The 23,035-nt window shown below is 48.0% G+C and overlaps 1 protein-coding gene across 3 annotated transcripts in view; it reads left to right on the top strand.

The window, feature by feature from the left end:
* Window positions 1-23,035, top strand: part of IRAG1 (inositol 1,4,5-triphosphate receptor associated 1) — a gene marked incomplete at its 5' end in the record, with an annotated part of 128,146 nt that overhangs the window by 28,807 nt on the left and 76,304 nt on the right. For all 3 annotated transcript variants that reach the window (XM_080688407.1, XM_080688406.1, XM_080688405.1), the window contains one exon: window positions 16,553-16,710. In XM_080688407.1, the coding sequence (XP_080544533.1) occupies window positions 16,553-16,710 (158 nt within the window). The remainder of the gene's footprint in view (window positions 1-16,552; window positions 16,711-23,035) is intronic.

Below are 23,035 nucleotides of genomic sequence, written 5' to 3'. Positions count from 1 at the left end.
GCATTATGCTAAGCCCGTGGTCGGCAAACTGCGGCTCGCAAGCCACATGCGGCTCTTTGGCCCTTTGAGTGTGGCTCTTCCACAAAATACCATGGCCTGGGCGAGTCTATTTTGAAGAATTGGTGTTAAAAGAAGTTTAAGTTTAAAAAATTTGGCTCTCAAAAAAATTTTCAATCGTTGTACTGTTGAAATTTGGCTCTGTTGACTAATGAGTTTGCTGACCACTGTGCTAAGCGAAATAAGCCAGTTGGAGAAAGATAAATATCACATGATCTCACTCATATGTGGGATATAATGATCAATTTAATTTGATGAACAAGAATAGATCCAGAGAGAAACCAAGATGGCGGCATAGGTAAACACCTGAAATTGCTGCCTCGCACAACAACTTTAAAACTACAACTAAAAGACAAAACGGACATCATCCAGAACCACAGGAAGGCTGGCTAAGTGGAAATTCTACAACTAGAAGGGAAGAGAAAAGCACACTGAGACTCAGAGGAGCTGCAGAGGTAAAGGCAGAGGTACAGAGGCGTGCACACGGAGAGGGCTGGCAACTGAGTACGCGGCTGTCTTTTTCAAGCGGGAGGGAGACCAAAGCTCCTGACTGCTCTGAATTCCAATTCTGGGTGAGACTCTGGGGACCCAGACTCATACGGGGAGAAACTGGACTGTCTGGCAGCAGGCGGAACTCAAGGGTGGCTTTCTCTCAGAGGTGCTTACAGTGGTTACCAAGGGACACTGAGACCTGGAGGCCTCTTAGGGCAGGGCTGACGGGAAGCCACTGCTGTTGGCTCTGCCCTGAGACTCCACCCTGAGACTCCGCCCCATCCAAACTGTGCGCAGAGGCTTTTGCATATGAATGGCCTGGTCCTTTGAAATCTAAACTTACCTAACAAACTGCAGCTGAGTCAGAGAGACCCAGAACATCCAAAAGAAGGCCAAGGCCCCGCAGCAGCTTGCATTGCTTCACAGCTGGGCCTCATCTGGGCACCTCCAAAACCCAAACAAAGAAGAGGAATCTGCAGATCTCTCCGTAGCTCCTGCTGGGTGGCCTCAGGCAGAGGCTAAAAAAGCACTTCCTTGGAGATACAAGAGCCAGTGTACCCAGGGGTCAGAGTAGGACCAGATTACAACTCCTCAGATCCATAAGGGACACACTCAGGGGGCAGACTCAGTGAGCACCAAAGCCCCACTGAAGCAAGTCTTATCTCATAAGGGTGTCTCCAGCACAGAAGTTCTCCCATCGTAGACACAGCTGATCCTCACAGCCAATTGGCCTAGAGGTCAATTCCTCCCAGTGATACAACAACAATCAAGGCTTAACTACAACAAGACTGTGCACACAGCCCACAAAGGGGTGCACCAAGAATGTCCACCTCAGGTAACTGGGGAGGCTGAGCCACTGGGCCCTATAGGACACCTAGCACACAAAGCCACTCTACCAACTCAGGGAAGCGGCCAAAATGCGGAGACAAAGAAACAGGTCACAAATGAAAGAAATGGAGGAAAGCAAATGACTGGATATAGTGTTCAAAACCACGGTTATAAGGTTTTTCAAGAATTTCCTAGAAAAGGCCAATAAATTTAGTGAGACCCTCAAGGATATGAAAAAGGACCAACTAGAAATTAAGCATACACTGACTGAAATAAAAAATAATATACAGAGATCCAACAGCAGACTAGAGGATTGCAAGAATCTAGTCAAAGATTTGAAATACAAAGAAGCAAAAACACCCAACTGGAAAAGCCAAAAGAACCCAAAAATATGAAGATAGTGTAAGGAGCCTCTGGGACAACTTCAAGCGTACCAACATCCGAATTATGGGGGTGCCAGAAGAAGAGAGAGAGCAAGATACTGAAAACCTATTTGAAGAAATAATGACTGAAAACTTCCCCCACCTAGTGAAAGAAATAGACTTACAAGTCCAGGAAGCTCACAGAACCCCAAACAAAAGGAATCCAAAGAGGACCACACCAAGACACATCATAATTAAAATGCCAAGAGCAAAAGACAAAGAGAGAATCTTAAAAGCAGCAAGAGAAAAACAGTTAATTACCTACAAGGGAGCACCATACGATTGTCAGCTGATTTCTCGGCAGAAACTATGCAGGCCAGAAGGGAGTGGCAAGAAATATTCAAAGTGATGAACAGCAAGAACCTACAACCAAGACTACTCTACCCAGCAAAGCTATTATTCAGAATGGAAGGTCAGATAAAGAGTTTCACAGATAAGAAAAAGCTAAAGGAGTTCATCACCACCAAACCAGTATTATATGAAATGCTGAAAGGTATTCTTTAAAAAGAAGAAGAAGAAGAAAAAGGTAAAGATAAAAATTATGAACAACAAATACGTCTATCAACAAGTGAATCTAAAAATCAAGTGAATAAAAAATCTGATGAACAGAATAAACTGGTGAATATAATAGAATCAGGGGCATAGAAAGGGAGTGGATTGACAGTTCTCGAGGGGAAAGGGGTGTGGTGGTTGCGGGAAGAGACTGGACAAAAATTGTACACCTATGGATGAGAACAGTGGGGTGGGGGTAAGGGCAGAGGGTGGGGTGGGACCCGGGTGGAGGGGAGCTATGGGGGGAAAAAAGAGGAACAATTGTAATAATCTGAACAATAAAGATTTATTAAAAAAAAAAAGAAAAGATCCAGAGACAAATGGTAGGGGAGGGGAGGGAGTGGGTTAGAGAGCAACCAAAGGACTTGTATGCATGCATATTAGCATAACCAGTGGACACAGACACTGGGGCAGTGGGGGCTTGCCCAGAGTGGGAATGGCTGGGCAGGGGGAACTTTTGGGGGAAAAGGAGACATATGTAAAACTTTAGACAATAATTTAAAAAAAAATCTTTTTCCCAGAATGCCCAGTAAAGTCTTATTATGTCTAATGGGCTCTGGGCAGGTCATATGCTCACCCTTGAACCAATCACTGTGATTGGAGGGATGTGATGCAAACATGTCTGAAGGCTGCCTCCAGTGGGAGTTGCCAGTCAGACCTCTCGCTACTGACTGCATGTCTACTCTCAATAGGCAACGAGGACCCCAAACTCATGGGGCAGAAAGTGGGGCATGGGCTGGCAACTTAGCCCAACCCTGTACTAGGGAGATGGAGACCCAAGTGGTGAAGGATCTCACCCCTACACAGGTGGTTGGTGCACAGTCTGCTCTTTCCTCCCCAGAAGCCCCATTGCGGAGCCTGCTGCAATCCTTCTTTGGCCTCCTGAAGCACGAATTAGGCCAGACTCTGCCCTGCAGCCCAGTGCCAGGTTACTGGGCTTAGTTTCATAGCTTCTAAGAACCAGGTCTCCCAGAGTGGAGATAAACAGTAGTTGGGACTTGGGGTGGGGGCACTCTATCCCAGCAGGGAAGAGCCATCTTCTGTTTGTCTTAGATGAGGCAGCTGCTTCCTGTCTCCCCTGGGGATGCCAAGGACTGTTTCCAGTTCTGTGCCTCAACTGGAGTTGTCCTTGCTGGCCCGAAGGAAGGCAGGGCTGTGACCTGGAACAGTCAAAATCCCCATCAGGGAACATCTCCCAATACTCTGTTCTGTCTCTACTGAGGCCAGAGAAGAATTGGGAATGAGCCCTTTCTTTTCTTTTCTTTTTAAAAATATTTTATTGACTTTTTATGGAGAGGAAGGGAGAGGGATAGAGAGTTAGAAACATCAATGAGAGAGAAATATCAATCAGCTGCCTCCTGCACACCCCCTACTGGGGATGTGCCCACAGCCAAGGTACATGTCCTTGACCGGAATCGAACCTGGGACCCTTCAGTCCGCAGGCCGATGCTCTATCCACTGAACCAAACCGGTTAGGGCATAAGCCCTTTCTTGAGAAGGGTTGGAGACCCAATTTTTGGGCCCAGGAGGCCCAGGTTTTAGTCCTATGTGACCTAGAGCAAGTCACTATACCTCTCTGAGGCTCTATTTCCTCGCCTGTAAAAATGGAGCTATAAGACTGTCCTCACAGAGCTGAGAGGATTCAAGAGCTGATATGTACATGCTGTGCTGGATGTGTACACAGGAAAGCGAGGTTTGATTCCTAGAGTCATTTCTGGCAAAAGAAGGGGTACACCGGGCTTTGAGCAATTGCTCTGGACCTGTGCAATGTTCCCACAGCTGGGGCACAGAAGAAAGCTCTCTGCTCTCAGGCTTGGCAAATGTGCAGGAAACAGAAACCACCGCATGGCAGACAGGGGCAGCTGTACAGTGGCATATAGACCAGAGAGCTCACAGCACATTGGAAAGATCCTAGGTGCCGGGTTGCCAGGAAGGCTTTCTGGGGAGGCAGCCCTAAAGGACACACTGCAGAGCCCCAACCTACCAGAGCATCTGACACTGAGCAGGCGCTCAGAAGCACTTCTTGAATGAGTGAAGGATTTAGGCAGGTATTGTGGAGGCCAAATTTTCCTCTGACTTGCCCAAACCAGTTCCTGTATATAGGCCTTGATGGTCACTCCCAGAACAAAGCTGGGAAGGGAGGGGGAGAAGAAGGAGAGGAAGGAATGACAAAAAAGGCACATGGGAACTGGATGTTCATTTATTTTTTATTTATTTTTATTTTGTGGGGGATAGGGCTGTTGCTGAGTCAAGGAAGACATTCTATTTTTCTTTGGAATAAAGTTCCCAAGGTGAGAGAGGGCTGATCCTGACTTTTCAGACAGGCTGCTCCTGATGGTCTAGCTGGCCCTGGACAGATCTCATGTCCTGGACAAAAAGCAGGTTGTCTTTCCCCATCCTCATGCCCATCCTAAGGAATGGACATCTTCAGGTGCAGAGGCCAGAAGATCCAAGGAAGGGGTTGTTGGCTCAGACTTGGTCCCACTGTTGGCTTCTGAGAGACTCTGCATGTGCAGTGTGGACAAGACTGGCTGTTGCCAGGACCCATTGAGGCCCATTAAGCTGACTTGGTTCCTCCAGTCTTCTCCCTGAAATAAGGGACAACAGTTCCCAGAAGCCTGCCTCACAGAAATGGGTGATCCTAGGTGCCGGGTTGCCAGGACCCCCAATATCAGAGTCCTCTTGTCAGAGCAGAAGTTTGGGAAGGGAAGCTATGACCACCTTGCAAACCCTCATGGCTCTACTTGTCAGGAAGCAGGTGGTTCCAGGAGTGCCATGGCAGCAGACGTGAGGGTGATGGCTTGTTTGAGCACATACCACCAGCCGTTCAGGGAATGCATTGGCTAGCTTTTCATGTGGAAGCAGAACGGCCAGGAGGCTGCTCTGTGGTTTCCTGCTGGGTTTAGGTTAAAGCTGAAGGCCTACTGATAAGTTAATTCTAAAAGTCACTTTGCAAAGTACTCCTGGATGGTCACCCAGAAGCATGAAGATGGCAGAGGAGTCCCTGCCCTTTGTGAGGTTTTAGTTGGTAGACTCCCAGGAGAAAAATCTGCACATGTATGTCAGGGAAGACAAGAAACCCAGTTACATCATTCAGAGAAAAGCTCAGCTGTTAACCTGGGGAAGTAGAAATGGGGAGGCGGGGGGAGCAAGGCCATCCATCTGCACAGGCAGCTGCTAAGGTGATGTGTGCTCATGTCATGTCAGTAAGAGGAAAAGGGAGCCATTTCTACCCCACTTCTCACATGAGGGGCTCCAAGGCCATTATGGGCCACAAGTGAAATCAGCCCTGAAGGAGTCACTTGACTTCCTAAGGCTTCCTCAACAACCAGGGTTTGTTCTCTTAACCCTTCTGTATCATCGAGTGTACGACACATTTTCATTCATCCATCCATCTATTCAAGAAACCCTGAAAGGTGAATATACACTGCCCTTGCCTTCAAGGAGCCCAAAGTCTAGGACATGATTTTTATTTTTTAGTATTTAGAAGTATTTTTAATAACAGGAGCACTATACAGGGACTCAGAGAAGATAAAAGGTTAAAATTAGGACTCTGGACTGGAGGATCTTAAAGGTTCCTCTCTCATTCATAATCTCTGATTCTTCACATGACTACCTATTTTATTTTTGTCATATATCTTGTCTCTACCATTTAATAAATATGATCTTCAGCAAGTTACCGGACTTTGTTTCCTCTTCTGTAAAGTGTGGGTAAAAATGGTACCCACTTCTTAGGACTACTGTTAGAATTCAGGGAGATGAAACACAATAAGAGTTTACACTTTCCTGGCAGACAGTCCCTACTCAATTAATACCAGTCTCATTGTTGTTGTCCAGGGCACTACAATGATTAAATGAGATTATATATGTTGAAAACATGGCACAGTACTAAATAAATTTTAAAATAGTTATAAAAATATGAATAAAAGTATAGTCCCTGTTATCGAGGTACTCAAATTCTAGCTGAACTGAGGTCTGTGCAAAGTGCTCTGGGCGAGTAGAGAAGTGTGATGAACTGAATAACCCTCCTGCCCCCTGCCAAGTCCCTGGAACCTGTGTATGTTACCTTAAGTAGAAAAAGGAGCATTGCAAATATGATTAAAGCAAGGATCCTTGGATTGAGAGATTATCCTGGGTTATCTGCATGGGCCCAATGTAATCCCAAGAGTGCTTACAAGAAGGAGGCAGGCTGGTCAAAGCCAGACTTGAAGGAAATGTGAGGATGGAAGCAGAGGTCAGAGAGGAGAAAAGATACTACACCGCTGGATTTGATGACAAAGAAAGAGCCACCAGCCAAGGAATGTAGGCAGCCTCTAGAATTTGGAAAAGCCAGGAAACGGATTCTCTCCTAGAGCCTGCAGAGGGAACACAGCCCTGCTGATACTCTGGTTTTACCCCACAGAGACTGATTTTGGAATTCTAAACCCCCGAATTGTAAAATAATAAATTTATGTTCTTTTAAGACACCAAATTTGTGATAATGTGTTAGAGCAGCCGTAGGAAACAGGAAGGAAGTAACTTTTCCTGGGGTGAAGAGGTGGAAAGGGTTTATGAGGAAGGGGATATTTTGAACGGGTTCTTGGCTGAGTAGGAGTTCATCAGTTATAGAAAGGGGAAGGAAGGGAGCCCAGGCATAGGCAAAAAGATGTGCAAAGAGCGTGAAAAAGCAGGGCATGTTTGGAGGTTGGTTGTTGGTCCATTGTGGTGGAAGCATAAGGTGTATCAAGGCTGAAATAGGAGATGAGGCCAGAGAGAAGGGCGAGGGTCTTCACTTAGAACTGGTTCCATGGAAAAACAGAGTCCTCAAAGATTTTAAGAAGGGAAAAGAGGATCTAATTTATGTTTTAGAGAGACTGCTCTGGTGTCTTGTGGAGGGTGGTTGGAAGGGCCAGACCAGAGGTGAGGAGACCAACGAGGCTGTTGCAGTAACACAGTGGGGCAGCGTCATTGCCAGGGTGTGGCCATGGGAAGTGGGAAGTGATCAAAGACTTTCTGACTAGGATTGACAGGGCTCAGAGTCTAACTGAAGGGGGGAGGGGTGATAAGAGGGAGGGTAATGACTTCCATGTTTTTAGCTTGGGTGTCATTCATGAGGGCCCAGGAAGAGTGAGCTTGAGGAAGGGCAGAGCTGGGAAGGGGAAGGCATGGTGGTTTCTGGGACTTGGTGAGTGGGAGAGGCCCATTGTACACGCAGGAAGAGTTATCCAAAGGCAGTTGGCAATCAAATCTCTACAACTATACTATCGTGGGTTAAGATTAAAGTCATCTGCATTCCTTCTGTGCCCTGGTAGGGGCAAGGAGGAGAGAGGCTCAGTGGTGTGCTAGTAAGTGTTTAACAGCCAGCTCTCTGAGGGAAGAAAGGCCTTGATATGTAGCATTTGCTGGTTCCCACTGTATAAATACTCCCATCACGACTCATTGCAAGGCATTAACTCCACATCACTGAACATGGAGTGGGGAAGAGGTGCACAGTAGCACATCATTACATAGTGCTTCCACCACAGACCATTAGAAACAAATCATCTCAAGAGCACAGATAATAGTAAAATGTAGCCACATAATCAGAGCATGGTTATTTGAGGTATTTATTTCCTTTGTATTTAATGTAACTTACTTGTAATTTAATTATTAATGATGTCTGTGTTTAATGACCAGCTCACAATATTGTTGACAATTTCACTTTTTGGCTCTCCATACAAACAATTTTACTTTGGGCTGTTGTGGGCAGGCTCCTGCACATCACTGGAGGGGCTCCAAACCAGCCCAAGTTGGAAGGGCCTGGAAATGCACCTCCTCCTCAAGCAGGCCGAGGGACTCCTGAGGTCACACGCAAGGGAGGGCAGAGCCAGCTCCAGGACCCAGGAGGCAGTCTTCAGTCCTCCACTTTTTCTGATGGCCCCTGGGAGCCCTGGCCAGTTTTTCAGACCCAGGAACACCGTGTGGTCCTTGACCCCAGGAAGATGACTCATGGCACCCTGGAGTGAGTGACTCAGAAAGGAGGCTGCTGGGCAGCCTGGAACAAAGAGAACCGGATGAGATCCGGATGAGATTTATTTCTGCTGGGAGCTGAATGGGCAGCTCAGATAGGTTCTGCTGTTCCTGGTGCCTTTGAACCACCTCCGATTGAGCAATTGCACATGTTTCCAAGAAGCAAAAAAATTTTCAAGTGGACTTATTTTAAAAAAAGAATTGCTGAAGTGAGGGAGCTGGAGAGGAAACCTGGGGAGATGTTCCGGCTTATTTCTGGTTACGGCTGGAGCCGGGGTGGGGTGGATGGAAGTCTGGCCTTGGCTTGACCATTTTTTGGGTGTGTTGAACCTGGGTCCCAGGCATTTCAGGGTCTCTCTAACCCTCCTCTTCCTCTACTGTGGCATTTAAGGTCCGAGTGTTGGGGAGTTGGGGTGAGGGGTACCCTGGTGCCCAAATGTCATCTGTCCAGGCTGGCATTTGACAAGAAGTCCATCATACTTTCCGTCAGTCCTTGGTCGGTAGGTAACCTCTGAATCAGCTTCTTAAAGCACCTTCCGTTCTGGCAACTCTGCTCCTGGATACACAGAAATTATTGTGCTATTCACTCCCCACACCCCTGCCCAGGGGTGCAAGAACCAGGCTGTCTAAAGGCCTTATCTATCAAGTCATACCTAATAGCCATTTCTCCCTCTCTTTGGGCCTTCTCCTCTGGATTCTGCTTGGGAAAAAAGCTCAGGACCTCTCTGCTCTCCGATTTAGGGATCTTTACCTTCTCCCCAGGGAAGCAGGCTCAGGCCCTTTTCTCAGGGACTCGCCAGAGTAGCCTCTCACAGCTTCTACTCCACCTCTCCTGTATCTCCCTTGCCCCATAATATTTTACTAGTCTTGGGTGGGGGCGGAGGGGGAGTTACCCTTACTTAGGATGTTTCCCCCAAATCTGTTTTCTGTGTCTGAGCCCTTTCCTTGGTGACATATAAGGCAGAGATACACTCCCTTTCTACCTCCTGCTGCTACAACCCTTCCCAAGGCAGAGAGTACAGAATGGCCTTGCTGTTTGTGTGAGGGGCAGGGCCAGGCAGCGGGGGTGGGATGTTACTATTTTAAATGTGTCATCTCTCCCTCTTCCCCTTACACCCCTATGCCTCCCCCCCTGCCTCCCACACACACACACACACACTGAGCACCATACCAACTCCTGACCTCTTCCTCTGGGAGCTGGCCGGCCTCTCCTCCTAAATGTGGCCCTGCCTGAGAAGATGCTGGCTCACTCCCAGGGCTAGAATGGGTTCTGAATCAGGGAGCAAGGCACTCCCAGCCAACAGAGCCTGTAAGAGATCCTCGGGGCTGGTGAGCGTGGCAGGAGGGTGCAGACTCCAGGGTGGTTGGCATGCTCAAGGTCAGGCTCACCGAAGCACCCTCAGGCCGCAGCCCCAGTGCTCCCAGCTCCTGGATCAGAGGGGTTGTGTGGAGGGTAAGAAGTCCTTAGGGAAGTCCCTCTGTTCCCTCCTGCTCCCTTTCCTCGTTCTGCCCTTCTACATCCCCACCCTTGCTCCACCAGGACAGACTGCAGCACAGGCCTGGGACTGATCACTGTATCCTCTCTCGCTAAGCCCACCACCTGCAGCCACCGCTGCCCAACGGCAGAGAGGATGTCAGCATCATCAGATGCATGGCCCCTGGCAAGCTTAGTTCCAATCATGCCTGGTGGTCTTTTATCTACTTGTCAGCACAGAGGAGAAGCCCTGGCCAGGCCTGGACCATGTCTCCTTTACCCGCAAGAGGCAAAGCTAGGAGCTCTGCCACCCAGGATGAACACAGACTACCTGGGCCTGGTTGGGTTTTGATGATGCTGTGGCTAAGAGAACTCGGCCGCCCCATTCAGAGAGTGGGAATGGAACTCACTGAGTACAAGTTGGCACCTTGCATGTATTTCCTAACTTAATCCTGACAACAACCCTACAAGACAGGTACTATTACCTTCATTTTACAGGTGAGGAAACTGAGGCCGGGAAAGACAGATTCAGCAAGAAAGAGGCAGAGGGAGAATTAGAAGCCCTTCTGCCAAGCTCCAAAGCCCTCTCGTAGCATCCTGACTTTAGGAAGCAGGATGGGGCCATCCTGAAGTGGACCCCTATTCGGACTGCCTCGTAGGGGTATAGGACCCAGCTCGGCAGTTGGCCAGGCCCAGGGACCCACAGAGGTGCCTCTCAGCACTTTGAACTGATAATTGATGCCCCAGGAGATTCTCCAAATCTATATAGGACGGCCCTGGGGTGAGCAGTGGGAGCGGGGAGCACTCTCTCTTTCCCAGGAGAATGACCAGGAGAGAAAAGAGAATTGGAAGGCTTTGCCCAAGGACTCCTGCTTTCACAGCATGGACACATTCACTGATTATTTACTAAAAGTAAACCCTGCACCTGGGGTTTACTGACTGCCCCTCATCCACAGACATGGCTTTGGTCAAGTCCTTGCTTCTGTCTGGACCTGTGTGATGGGAGCAGGGGCAGGACTAACCCATCTCCACTGGCCCAGCCGTCATCCCTGAGGCTGCAGAGGGACTGAGAGATGTGTGTGCAGCCACTCCAAACAATCCGCTCCATCCAATTCTTCATCTAGACATAGACCAGTGGTATTAATAGCAACCTAATCTCTTTCAAATTCTTTGTGTTGCTAAAATGAAAGCAAAAATTCAAAGCTGGAAGAACAAAAAAACTCCCTTCTGAGAATTCTGAGTCATTCCAAAAAGGTCAGTCGAGTCTGGGTTAACCCGTTGTTTACCAGAAGGGCCTTGGCTCTTCCCCAGACACCCAGAGATTCACGAGAGAATAGGAGAGACACTCAGCTTATGGGCTGTGCTCCTGGCCACTGTGGTTTCAGTGAGGGTTTAGTGTCTTCTGGGTTGACAGCAAGGCTCTGGGAGAGGCATTCTTGGGGCCATCGTGAGAGGCCATTGCTTGTCAAGAACGCCACCAACGAGCAGGTGGGCTTGGCCCTACAAGGAGCTGGGGAGGCAGACAGACCTGCTCTGACTTTCCGCACAGTCACTCCTGGACAAGTCTTCGGGCCTCTGTTTCCTCTTCTGTAAAATGGGACTAATCATACTGTTAATAATAATAGTACTCATGGCACCCACCTCACAGGGTTGCCAAGAGCACTAAAGGGGTGGTCTCTGTACTGGCCCTTGCTAAGTCATGACTCCAGACGATGGCCCAATGCTTGCTGGGACACAGGCAGCCCAACCCCCAGCTGAAGTGTGCAGAATGGACGGTTCCTTCAGCTGTAGATGGGCATGCCTCTGCCTGTAGAGCCGCTCTGTCAGAGCAGCCCTCTCCTGCCCTTTGTCCTCTCCCCACAGCCCACAGGGTCCTGCAGAGGCTATTCCCAGGGGCAGAGCTTGTGCTGCTGATGCCACAGGCATGAAACTTCCTGGGGTGAAAGGTTGGATGGAAAACTAACGAACACTTGTGTAAATGGAAAAGTCCGGAGAATAGGTAAATGGATGGACAGCAGACAGATAAATGAATAGGTGGGTTTGCACCCCCACAATGTGGGTCATACAACCTCAAACTATGGGCCCACTGTTTTGTCCTCATAAGACCTCTGGCTTGACCACCTGCTGCTTCTTTCCCTGCCCCCTCACCTTTCCTTAGCCTCACGGGGAATGCACACTCCAGTTCTCGTGGGGCAGCTGCTCATGCTGGGTCCTGCTGCTGAAGTCTAGCAGAACTCCTGGTGGAGGAGGTGGAGTAGAAGAGGGGAAAGATAACGGGCCTTGGAATCAGGCTCTCCTGGGTTATAATCATTGGCCTGCCACTTATTAGCTGTGTGACCTTGAGCAAGTTGCTGCACCTCTCTGTTTCTCAGTTCCTTAATGTATAAAACGGGAACAATAAAACCCATCTCACAGGGGTTAAATAACATAGCACTTGAAATGCAGTTGAAATCATATTCTTATTGTCAGATACTCAGTAGGCAACCTTGAAATACCTGATGAATGAACGAGTAAAGAAAGTATGTTAGTTTGCTTTCTCTCATGAGCATGTCCAGGGGGCAGATAACATATTTAATATGGTTCAGAAACTGCTGGCCTTTTCAGTTACACAAATGATTGGATACTTTTACCAACAGAGGCTCGTAGATAATTTGCACCAGATACAAAGCTAACTGGACCCAGTGAAGATGCTTTCCTTCTCTGCACCTCAGTTTTCCTTCCTGTAAAGTGGGCCAGGTTAAACTTAAACACTGGCTGGGGGGCAGAATGAGTAGAATCCAAAGAGCTGATTGGCTAATGACTCACCTAACCCTTTACTGACCAGGCCTGAGGCAGCAAGAAGAGCCTTGAAAATGCATTAAAGAAGGAGCGGCTGGAGACCAAACATTACTAAATATTTTTCCCTTTTATGGGTTGGTGCTCTAGATCACCACTTCCTGGAGATTGTATTCTAAACTTTGCTGTGATGGATGTGAGGTCCGAGTGCCCACGAACTCCAGCAGAACCCAGATGTCACCCTGGGGGAGGGACTCTGCTTTTACCTTGCTATTTTAAGCAGCAAGTTTATAATAATGGGAGGGAGAGAAAACAAAGGGGCAGGAGCAGCGTGGGAATGGCCTGGGCAGGCGCGGTTGCTGGGACTCCCCTTGAGGAGCAGGGGGTTCCGATTTGTCAAGTGTGGGACCTAGCCAGCCTCTACTCTGCTTTATCCTGCAGCAGCTGACACCTTGCAGGGCTTGTCTGACTTAATTCATTTCTGTTTTACTTTGCTTTCTGACCCAGGAACTGAATTAAGATGCTGCTTAAGGAGTATAGGATGGGAATATCAAATCTGTGGTTTATTGTGACTAGAAAGGGTACAGGATTTTAGGGGCATCCAGGGTTGGAAAAGACCCCTGAAGTGGGTAGGAATCCTGTGATCCTTGTCACGGCCTTTGCTGGAACTGTCCCCGGAACAGGGAGCTTAATACCTTAAAGAGCAGTCCATTGCATCTTCAGACGGTTCCAACCACTAGAAAGTTTTCCCTTGCTTTGATCTGGCCTTTCAGTCATTGTTCATGAACCTGTCCTTTGGGAACAATAGGACTACACAAATGGCTTTCAAATATCTGAGAAGAGATTTATTTCTCCCCGGACCTTCTCTTTTCTAGGCTAAAGATCTTTAGTTCTTTAAACACAACTTCTTGTCTCCCCACATCCTGCTTCCCTTTTTTGAACATTACCAATTTATCTGAATCCTTCACAGCATGCAGAGCACAATATGCTGTGTGCAGATTAAGACATAAAGAAAAAGTGGAACTGTCATCTCCCATGTTTTGGGAATCATACTCCTATTAAGACAGCCTGGACCTGGACCTGCATATACATCACGTATCATTTTAAGTGGTTTCTTGGGAGGTGAAGCGAACCTCCCTGACAGAATTGGGGTTTGTGGGTACTCTTGCTACCTTGCTACCAACACCACCGATATCGCTGCTGCTGAAGTCCGAGTAAAGATAACAGAAGTTATCTTTGGGCAACTACAAAGCTCAATTTATTCCCATAGTGACCATTTGGGATGGAGACAGCATGGCCTGGCCCCATACCTCTCATTGCTGAGAGCCAGGTTCTATCTGTCCATCATGGCTTCTCTCTTCCTGTCTCACCTCCCCCTCTAGGCCTCCAGCCAGTCTGTTCAGATAAATCCCATTCAGCATTTCAGTGTTCCTGGCTCAGTTCAAACACCATTTCTAATGTAAAATCTTCATTATATTCCATCCATCATAATTTTCATAGTTAAAACCTTTTTCTGGGATACTGCAACTTCTCACTTTCAAATTATTTATCCCATTATATGCTGTTTTCCATCTGCCTCCTGCCACTGGACTCTGTTCCTCTTGAAGGCCAAGACCACATCTTTATCATCTTTATGTCACCAGCACCTAGCACAGGGCTTGGTAGAGAGGATGTAAAGTCAGTGCTTGTGTTGAGTGAATGAATGAATGAATGAATGCTCAGTTCATAGTCTACTTGAGATGAGATTTCTTGAGCTGTCCAGTAGGGGTCACCCACACTGTTTCAGAGATGAATGGGACTATCTTTCCACTGCAGAGAATGACAAGTCAAGATGATAGTCACACCAACCAACCCAAGGGTTTAAGTTTTCTAGACTTTAAATACAAAGCAACAAAAAATTTTGGCTAAATCTTCTGGTTACCCATGAGGAATCAGACCTCTTGCCTGCATCTGGGAGCTCAGTCCGAGGTACATGTGTCAGGTGTGGGCATTGGTCAGTACCTAGTATTATGGGAGGTGGCAGGGCTTTCTACTTCTTCCTCCTGCAGCCTCCAGCAGTCTGTACCTTGCATACGACCGAGGACATAGCAGGTGCTCAGCAAATGAGTGTCCTTTGTTCTCTGCATGTGTGTCCAGCAGCCCCTGACTGTGGCTGAGGACAGGATCTAAAGATGACCCAGTGTCTGGTGGTTTTCATCTGCCGTCCAGCAGAGCAGGGAACCTCTGAAATTGTAGAACCAGGCTAGTTGTTGGTTTTGCATGTCCATGAAGGTGTCCACATTCCACTAGGGGAAAGGGACCTGAAGGAGTTTAGAGGTGGGGAGAGGCCAGGCAGAGCTCTCTGGACTCTGGCCAAGGTTCCTGGGCTGCAGACCTCCTGCAGCTCCATGGCCTCTGTGAGCACTACTGCATGCTGGGTACTCTACCTCATTTCATCCTTGGAACAGTCCTATGTGGGAGGCATTCTTATCTCTGTTTCCCTGACTAGGAAACCGAGGCTCAGAGGTGAAAACCAATGTTCAAGGCCACATAGCCACTGAGTGGCAGAGAGGGGTCTCAAACCCAGGAATCTGGTTTCAAAGCCTATGCTCTTTCTACCTTGCTATCCTGTCTCTCCAGATGGAGCCCGACATCACTGGTCTCCTTTTCTAGGAGGAAGCAGAGGAGCCAGACCCATTGGCTCAGCTCTGTTCGAGAGATCATGATCCTAGACCCCTTGACTGGCAAGAAACGTGAAAGAGCAGTTAGTGGTTACACATGACAGTATAGGAGTTACAACAAGTTAGCAGTTATAAGTAAACCCAACCTGAATTGACTTAAACACTAAAAAATTTGTTTGTGTAACTGGCTAGTTTAGAAAGAGTTCAGCCTGCAGGTGAACTTTGATCAGGGCTCCAGATCCATTTCTCTGCAGATCTGTTGGCTCTGCCCCAGGCACTGTGTGTGTCAGTTTTATCCTCAGTCTGGCCTTCCTCATGGAAGCAAAATGGCATCAGCAGCACCAGGCTTACATCTGCACACTCTACCACCCAGGGCAAGAGAAAACATCTGGGCCCCAAACACTGCCACATGCTCATTGGCTTAGGCTAAATCTATTGTCTGTCCCTGAGCCAATCACTGTGGCAAGATTGATGGGATTATGCTAATTGGGATCAATTCAGCAGGACCTCAAGGCTGCTACTCCATGGAGAGGGGGTAAGTCTAGTTTGGGAGAGGCAACCCAAGGTTTCTGGGGTGAACACTGCACAAGGCACATGATATCCACCAAGGCCAAGCCTCCAGAATTATGGCTTTAGCAGGGCTGACAGGGCAAAGGAAGTCTGTTCACAAGTGACAGAGACCCCCACTGAGGGTTAGAAGAGCTGCTAAAGGGTGTGAGGTGAGCTATTGGGCAGGAAGTTAGGAAACACCATCCCTTCCTCTTTCCCCACTCAGCCAAGGAAGGCTGTGTGGTATAGTAGAGAGAGCCCTGGCCTCAAAATCAGGAAGATCTGAATTCAAATGCTTGGTTTGTCATGAGAACCAAATGGATGCCACTCTCTGAAGCGGTTTTTGCATCTATGAAATGTGAATACTGATGCCTGCATCAGCGGTCATTGTGAGGATTAAATTAAGCAATGTTGATAATGCTACTAGGATAGTGCCTGGCACCCAGTAGGTGCTCAACAAATGGTAGATAAGTAGATCGATCCCTATGGAGTATCCTCCATTAGTTCTCCCTCCTGGGATAGCTGTGTTTACTGTAAAGACCAAATTAGATGCAAAATCTCTAAGGCCACCTCTGACTTTGTAAACAGAGCTAGTGAACAGGAGGAAATGCAATTCCAAATGACCTCTATTCCCACTTCTGGTGTTGACGCAAACTGAGGCAGGCTCTCTCTGCAGCTCATGACCCCCGGAAATGGAACCCAGCTTGGCTCAGGGATATGAGTGGATTTGACTTGTCCTTTTGGCATCTCCTCAGCCTGCGGAGCCCAGGCCTCTTGGAGCATCTTTGGGGCTGACACAGCAGAGGTTCCGGGCACCCGCGGCCAGTCCTGCCAGAAGGCTGCCATGCCCCACATTCCCGAGGACGAGGAGCCCCCCGGAGAGCCACAGGCAGCTCAGAGCCCCACCGGCCAAGTAAGTGCCCCCTCCCTGCCTGCAGCTAGCCTGGACAGGGCCAAGCCAAGCGCCCTGCACTGAGGCCATAGTGTCCGGTCTGGCCAGAGGGTTTGCTGACAGCCCGTGCAAGCTGCACTGGGAGGCTGGGGAAGGTGTGCAGTGTCCACACTGAGGAATAGACACACAAAGTTCCTTTGAATTGCTCGAGGTCCCCACATTCCCTGAGACTGGAGCCTCCTAGGCTGTGTCTGAGGCCTCCTGGGACGTAAAACCATCCTAACCCTGTAGGCTTCCTCCTAGAATGGAGAAAGACTTGGAGGAGAACCTCATCATGGCAGGGTCATGAGCAACAGCAAGAGTCACTTAAAATGAAGATCAGATTTTCATAGTAAATAGTGAACAAGATTTTCAGCAAAAGTATATTATAAAAAAAGGAAATTGTAAAAATAAGTTGAGATTGCATTGCACAAATGAAATTATGAAAGCAAGTTATCTTTAGCTATATATACTATGAAATACAGATTATATGTCACTTTTTAGAATGAACAAAGAATTAATCAAGTGTGTTGATTTTGGTGTGGGCATATTTACTTTTATACCAACAAGACGATCTGTTCACTTGATACCACTTCCTTCACATTTTACTGTACAGTGCCTTCATTTGGAGATTCTGTTTGTTTCATGTTTGAGATCTTCATTTGTTTTCCCAAGGACCTCTTTCAATCCTTCAATATTCAAATTATTCCCTCGTGAAGAACCTATCTTGCCACCTCTTCATAATTTTGTTCTTCATTTGTTAACTAATCCAGCTTCATCTGCTCCTCATTGGTCCAAGACCTTGCATGTGAAGTTCTCCAACCTTGTTTTCTTTGACTTTTCACTGAACTTGTGTGATCCTGATATATCTGACAGTCATCCCAACTGCCCTCAGCCAGAAGGGATAGACACTTGCTAAGTGAGGGAAGAATGTACGAGTGAGCATTCATTTGACAAGTGGCAAGATTCTTAGTGAATGTTTTCATGTTACGATGACATTTGTTTTCTTACACATCATAACTCTGGGAACTTAGATAATAAATACTTAGAAAAGAATGGCCTTTTGTATCTCCATGTCCCAAGCTCATGCTGTTGCAGAACTTGGCAGCCTTGGGAATTCTTGAATTTCTAAATGACAGTGGACCAAGCCCCCATGTCTTTTGCTGAAGGCAGCCAGCTCAGGGTTTTATTGAGCCCCCCTCCCAGGAATGTCTTGGACCATGGGGGTGCTGCTCCTCATTTACTCTCAGTGGCTCCAGACTGCTCCTCTACGGTGACCGCTGGCTTTCCCCCAACTCAGTGCTCTGCCCCTCTCCTACTGCAGTTCCTACCAAGTGTGGACAATTCCCCCAAAGCATTGCCAACAGAGGACTAAAGGTTTAACCAACCATAAAATGTGTTCATCTACTGAAAACTTGGAGATTAAAGAAAGGAATGACTACCAAGAACAAAATATTCCCATCTGTAGTCAAATGTGACTATTTGCAGTCTTCAGGTCACTAATTTCCAAGGTTCTGTCCCCTTAGCCTCCCTACTCCTCAGCCCTGGACTCCTTACCTTCGCTATTCCTGACCAATTCCACTTCACTAACAATGGTAGTGCCCGTAAGCCAGATTTTGATGCAAAACCTAGCTCTGGAATCCTGGGCAGCTTCCCCAAACAGCTGCCATGCTGTGCTCCCCAAGAATACTAATACAAGTATTCCTAAAAAATAATATTAAAATATGGGCAAAGATGCAATTCCACCCTCAGTGAGGAGATCCTTTTACATTGAGTTCAGTTCATCTTGGTTCCCAACTTCTCTAAAGGATTCTTCACACCTTTCAGGAGACACAAAACCAGACAGCACAGAAGCTTGCTGGCCATTCATGGCTTCAAACCATACATGGGTGCAGCTGCATTGGGTCAGAGATGAGGGTGAGTGTTTAGGGATAGCCAAGCAGGGGATGGGCTCCAGGAGCCCACCACACAGTTGAAGGACAGAGAACCCTAGTTGAATAGCTGAAGCTCCAGATTCTGGGTCTCCACAGCTCACTCTCCCTATGATCTTGAGCTAAAAGCAGACTTCTATAACATGAGGGGGTGGTTTTTAAAGGTCCTTCAAATGCCATGACTCTATCTCTGTGCTTTTGAAAAGTCAAGAAAATAGACTGTTTGTGCCTTGCCATTCAGGTGAGCCAGAGCCAGCATGCTCAGGTCTTGTAAGGGAGGACCATGAGCACAGGATTTAAGAATGTGGACTCTAGAGTCACTGCTGCCTGGTTTTCCTGCTCCCAGGGACTCAGGCTCCTGTCCCTGGAAGCTGGGCTGGAGTCACTCGTCTTCCACATCCTGGTCAAGAGATCTTGTGTGAGTCTGTTAAAATTTCTGTGTCTCCAGTTCCTCATTACCCCCCGCCCCCTCACCCAGGGCAACTATTAGTGGTTGGTTCCTAGACTCTGTCTGTTCAGCCAGCCTTTAAGTGTCTTCTTTGGCCTGAGGGACAACAGAGCCAGGGCAGGTTACACCTCAGACTGAAGGCCACATCACTTTCAGTATTATTTTATTCTTTGCCCTTATGGCAGGCACTGGGTCTCCTTGAGTTCTCCGGAAGCCCACAGTCATTGTCCATGAAGAGTATCTCCTTCTATTGCACCCATCAGACAAGCCTTGTCAGGCAACCATAGCCTCAGGGGAGGGTCAGGCCTATGAGCTAGGCTGGAGCCTCCAGGGTCGGGGCCTGAGTCTCTGGGAGCAGCAGAAACCAGGCAGCCAGGGAAGTAGGGCTGGCCAGGAGGGCTTGGCTGCAACTCCTGGTAGCGTGTGAATTCCCTCTCTATGAAGCAGGCAAAGAATGGAGCATCCTTCTGAGTTTACAACTCCCCGGGGTCCAGCCCTACTTCTGGTTCCTCAGGCCCCAGCCCCCATTTCCCATCACGGACATGAGCACTAGCTGAGGCCTTCCCACACAAAAATAATAAAGCAGTAGACCCAGATTCTGTTTTTCTTTCTACTCACACACAGACTCACACACATACACACGAACATAGACACACGTACACTCACACACAGAGACTCTCAGACATACATATAAACATAGATACACACAGAGAGACTCTCACCCATACACGCAAATATAGATACACACTCACATACGGAGAGACTCTCACACATACACATGAACATAAGCAAGCGTGAGCGCGCGCGCGCACACACACACACACATACACACCTTTTAGAAGCCTCATCAGAAGCTGTAATCAAAACCCACGAAGAACTGAAGCCTCCTGCCAGTGCACTCTGTGAGGCTGTGCCCTGAGCTTGTTTTCTGAACAGGGAAGGTCACCTCCCTGAAGACCCCTTGGAAAATGTGTATTCCCTCATGGGGCAAAAAGGACCCAAAGAACTGATTCTCTCTGTCAGGAACGAGGTGAAGACAAAATAGATATTACATGTGAAACATGTACATGGGACCTGGTAAGGACGTGCAGAGCGGGGATGCCTCCACAGTTCACCGACTAAGGACCCTCATGCCATGTTTCCCACGTGACAGACACTGCTCTGAGAACTCTATACTCAGTAACTTCACAGCTCTAAAGGGTGATTATTATCCCATTTACAGATGAGAAAAACATGGTGGGTAAGCACACTCCAGTCACTAGAAACCAGGCGGTCCCTTGAAAGCTCCAACTGAGGATTTTGAATTCATCCTCTCTGAACTCATTTCCAGTGGTCTTATCACACCCTTTGCAAGAACAGCCTCTATTAAGATTCTCTATGAGATAGCTTTAAATAAATGATCAGGAGCCCTAGCTGGTTTGGCTCAGTGGACAGAGCATCGGCCTGCAGACTGAAGGGTCCTGGGTTCGATTCTGATCAAGGGCACATTCCCTGATTGTGGGCTTGATCCCCAGTGGGGGGCATGCAGGAGGCAGCCGATCAAAGATTCTCTCTCATCATTGATGTTTCTATCTTTCTCTCTCCCTCTCCCTTCCTCTCTGAAATCAATAAAAATATATTAAAAAAATAAAATAAATGATCAGGAAAGCACTAGGATCTATTGTATAAGATGTCAGAGACATCTATTGGGCACCTGCTATGTGCTCATCCCTCCAAGGTAGATATTATTATCTCTATTTTATAGAAGAGAGAATGAAGTCTCGGAGGTTATGCAATTGTCAAATGTCACATAGTTGTGTCATGTTGAGTGGAGACTGAAACCCAAGTTTCTGCTGAAGTGTTCCTGCCAGCTTCGTGTCCTCCCTGGCCCCACCCAGCAGTAAAGCCAGTGCCCTGGACAGCAGGTGCTTGATGCTCTGTTCTCCATGGAAAAGAAGCTTGGAAAGGGTCAAAAGTTCAGTTCCACCAGGATGGCTTCTAGTGGTCCTGGTCACACAGCGAGAGCTGTGCCTAGGACAAAGCAGACCATGTTTTAGAAATGTTGGATGTTACAATGGTCAGAAATGTATATTACAATTATTTGTCCTTGGAGTTGCTTGTCATTTTTTGTTTCTCTGATTCCCCTGTCAGCCTATATGTGAACTAGGAAAGGTCAGGGGCTGTGTCTTTCCTGAGTGTTTCTCCAGTTCTCAGCATAGGCTATAGCTGCGGTGGTTGCTTGTGGGAGGAGGCTGGCTGGCTGGATGTGTGATAGGCTGGGTGGATAATTGGCAGGCTGGATGATTAAATCTCTGGACTGAAGGGAGGAAGAAATGGAGGGAGGAGGAGAGGGTAGAAGACAAAGATGGATGAATGACTGACAGGCTGGCTAGGTGATAAATACTCTCCATTGAGTAAGACTAATAGACATTGTGTGCATGTCTATATTCTTGAAGTCTGATGGCATGAGAGCCAAAAGAGTGATGAAAAAGGCAGGATAACCTGGTGATTATTGGTCCCTGACCTCTAGGAATACAGTGGGCAATGGCAGGAAAGAGGGCCCACCAGAAACATGGCAGGGCGAGGGTGCATGAGGAAGGGGGAATCTACACGGTGGGCACCCGGAGCCTTCACAGACCCGGGTCCCTAGAGCTCGGCAGGAAGGAGCCACATCCAACAGACCTCAACAGAGGCACTTCCGCTCTCTCCCGTGCTCTTAGGACTTGCCTCTAAAATAATCATGTTCTCACAAGTCCCCAGAGTGTCTTTCTATCCTGTCACAGGAGCACTAATTCCTCTTTGCGGCCAGGGCCCCTCTTCCAGAGGCAGTCCCTGTTTGCCCTCCAGGCTGTGAGGGACCTGGGGATGCAGCCACCACAGTGTCTACCCTCCCCCGGCCCCCCTCCATCATTATTATTATTGCTTTAGCTCATCAAATCCTTAAAACAAGCCTGGAAATTGGGGATTATTAGCTCCACACAATGTTTGTTTTTTGTGTTGTTTTTTTTTAAAATATATTTTATTGATATTTTTACAGAGAGGAAGGGAGAGGGATAGAGAGCTAGAAACATCGATCAGCTGCCTCCTGCACACCTCCCACTGGGGATGTGCCTGCAACCAAGGTACATGCCCCTGACTGGAATCGAACCCGGGACCCTTCAGTCCGCAGGCCGACGCTCTATCCACTGAGCCAAACCGGTTTCGGCTCCACACAATGTTTGAGAGCATGAAACCCATAGAAGTTAAGTAACCTGTATACAGTCACCCAGGTGGGATTCCAGTCGAGACCTCCTGACTCACTACCCACACTGCCTTTGGCAGGGTCCTTCTCTCTGCCAGGGCCCTAGTGCAGGAACTAAACTCCCCACTCCCCCTGGGCTGGGGCTAGAACTATTGCTTAGAGCTTCCTAGCCTAGGCCTAGTCACGTGACATTGGGGGAAGGAAGATAATATTCCCGTCTATGACACCGGCCTATATTTATCCCTGCACCCCAGGCAGTTAGGAAACTGTGGTGCATTCCTGGGAAGTTATGAGTGAAATAAATATTTAAATGTTTCTATAAGTTTATTTAAGGAGAACAAAATGTGACCTGATGGCTTATTATAGGGTGGGTGAGCTTGCAGGATAGCCCAGCCCCCCAGTACTCGGCTGACTCCAGGGGAGGGAAATGGACCCAGGGGGAGGCTGGGTTCCTGGAAGGGTGAGGGGTGCCCCTGCTATCCTTACTCAGCTGTGTGTCCAGCCTTGCGCTTTGAGGGCTGCCTGGAAGAAAGGGCTTATGAGGGAGGGTGCAGCTTGGAAGAATAAGAAAGGATTGTTGGAGACCTGTGGATACCAGGAATGGGGAGGTGAGGCCAAAGACCTGGAGATGACTGTAAGGGTAGCTTGTGTAGTGGGAAAGCCAACAGGCCTAGTGTTTAGTCCCTTCCACCATTTACCACCTGCCCA

Source organism: Plecotus auritus, assembly GCF_963455305.1.
Source record: "Plecotus auritus genome assembly, chromosome: 9".
NCBI lineage: Eukaryota > Metazoa > Chordata > Mammalia > Chiroptera > Vespertilionidae > Plecotus > Plecotus auritus.
The sequence above is the reverse complement of the archived record's forward strand: the minus strand, read 5'-3'. Positions and strand labels throughout refer to the sequence as shown.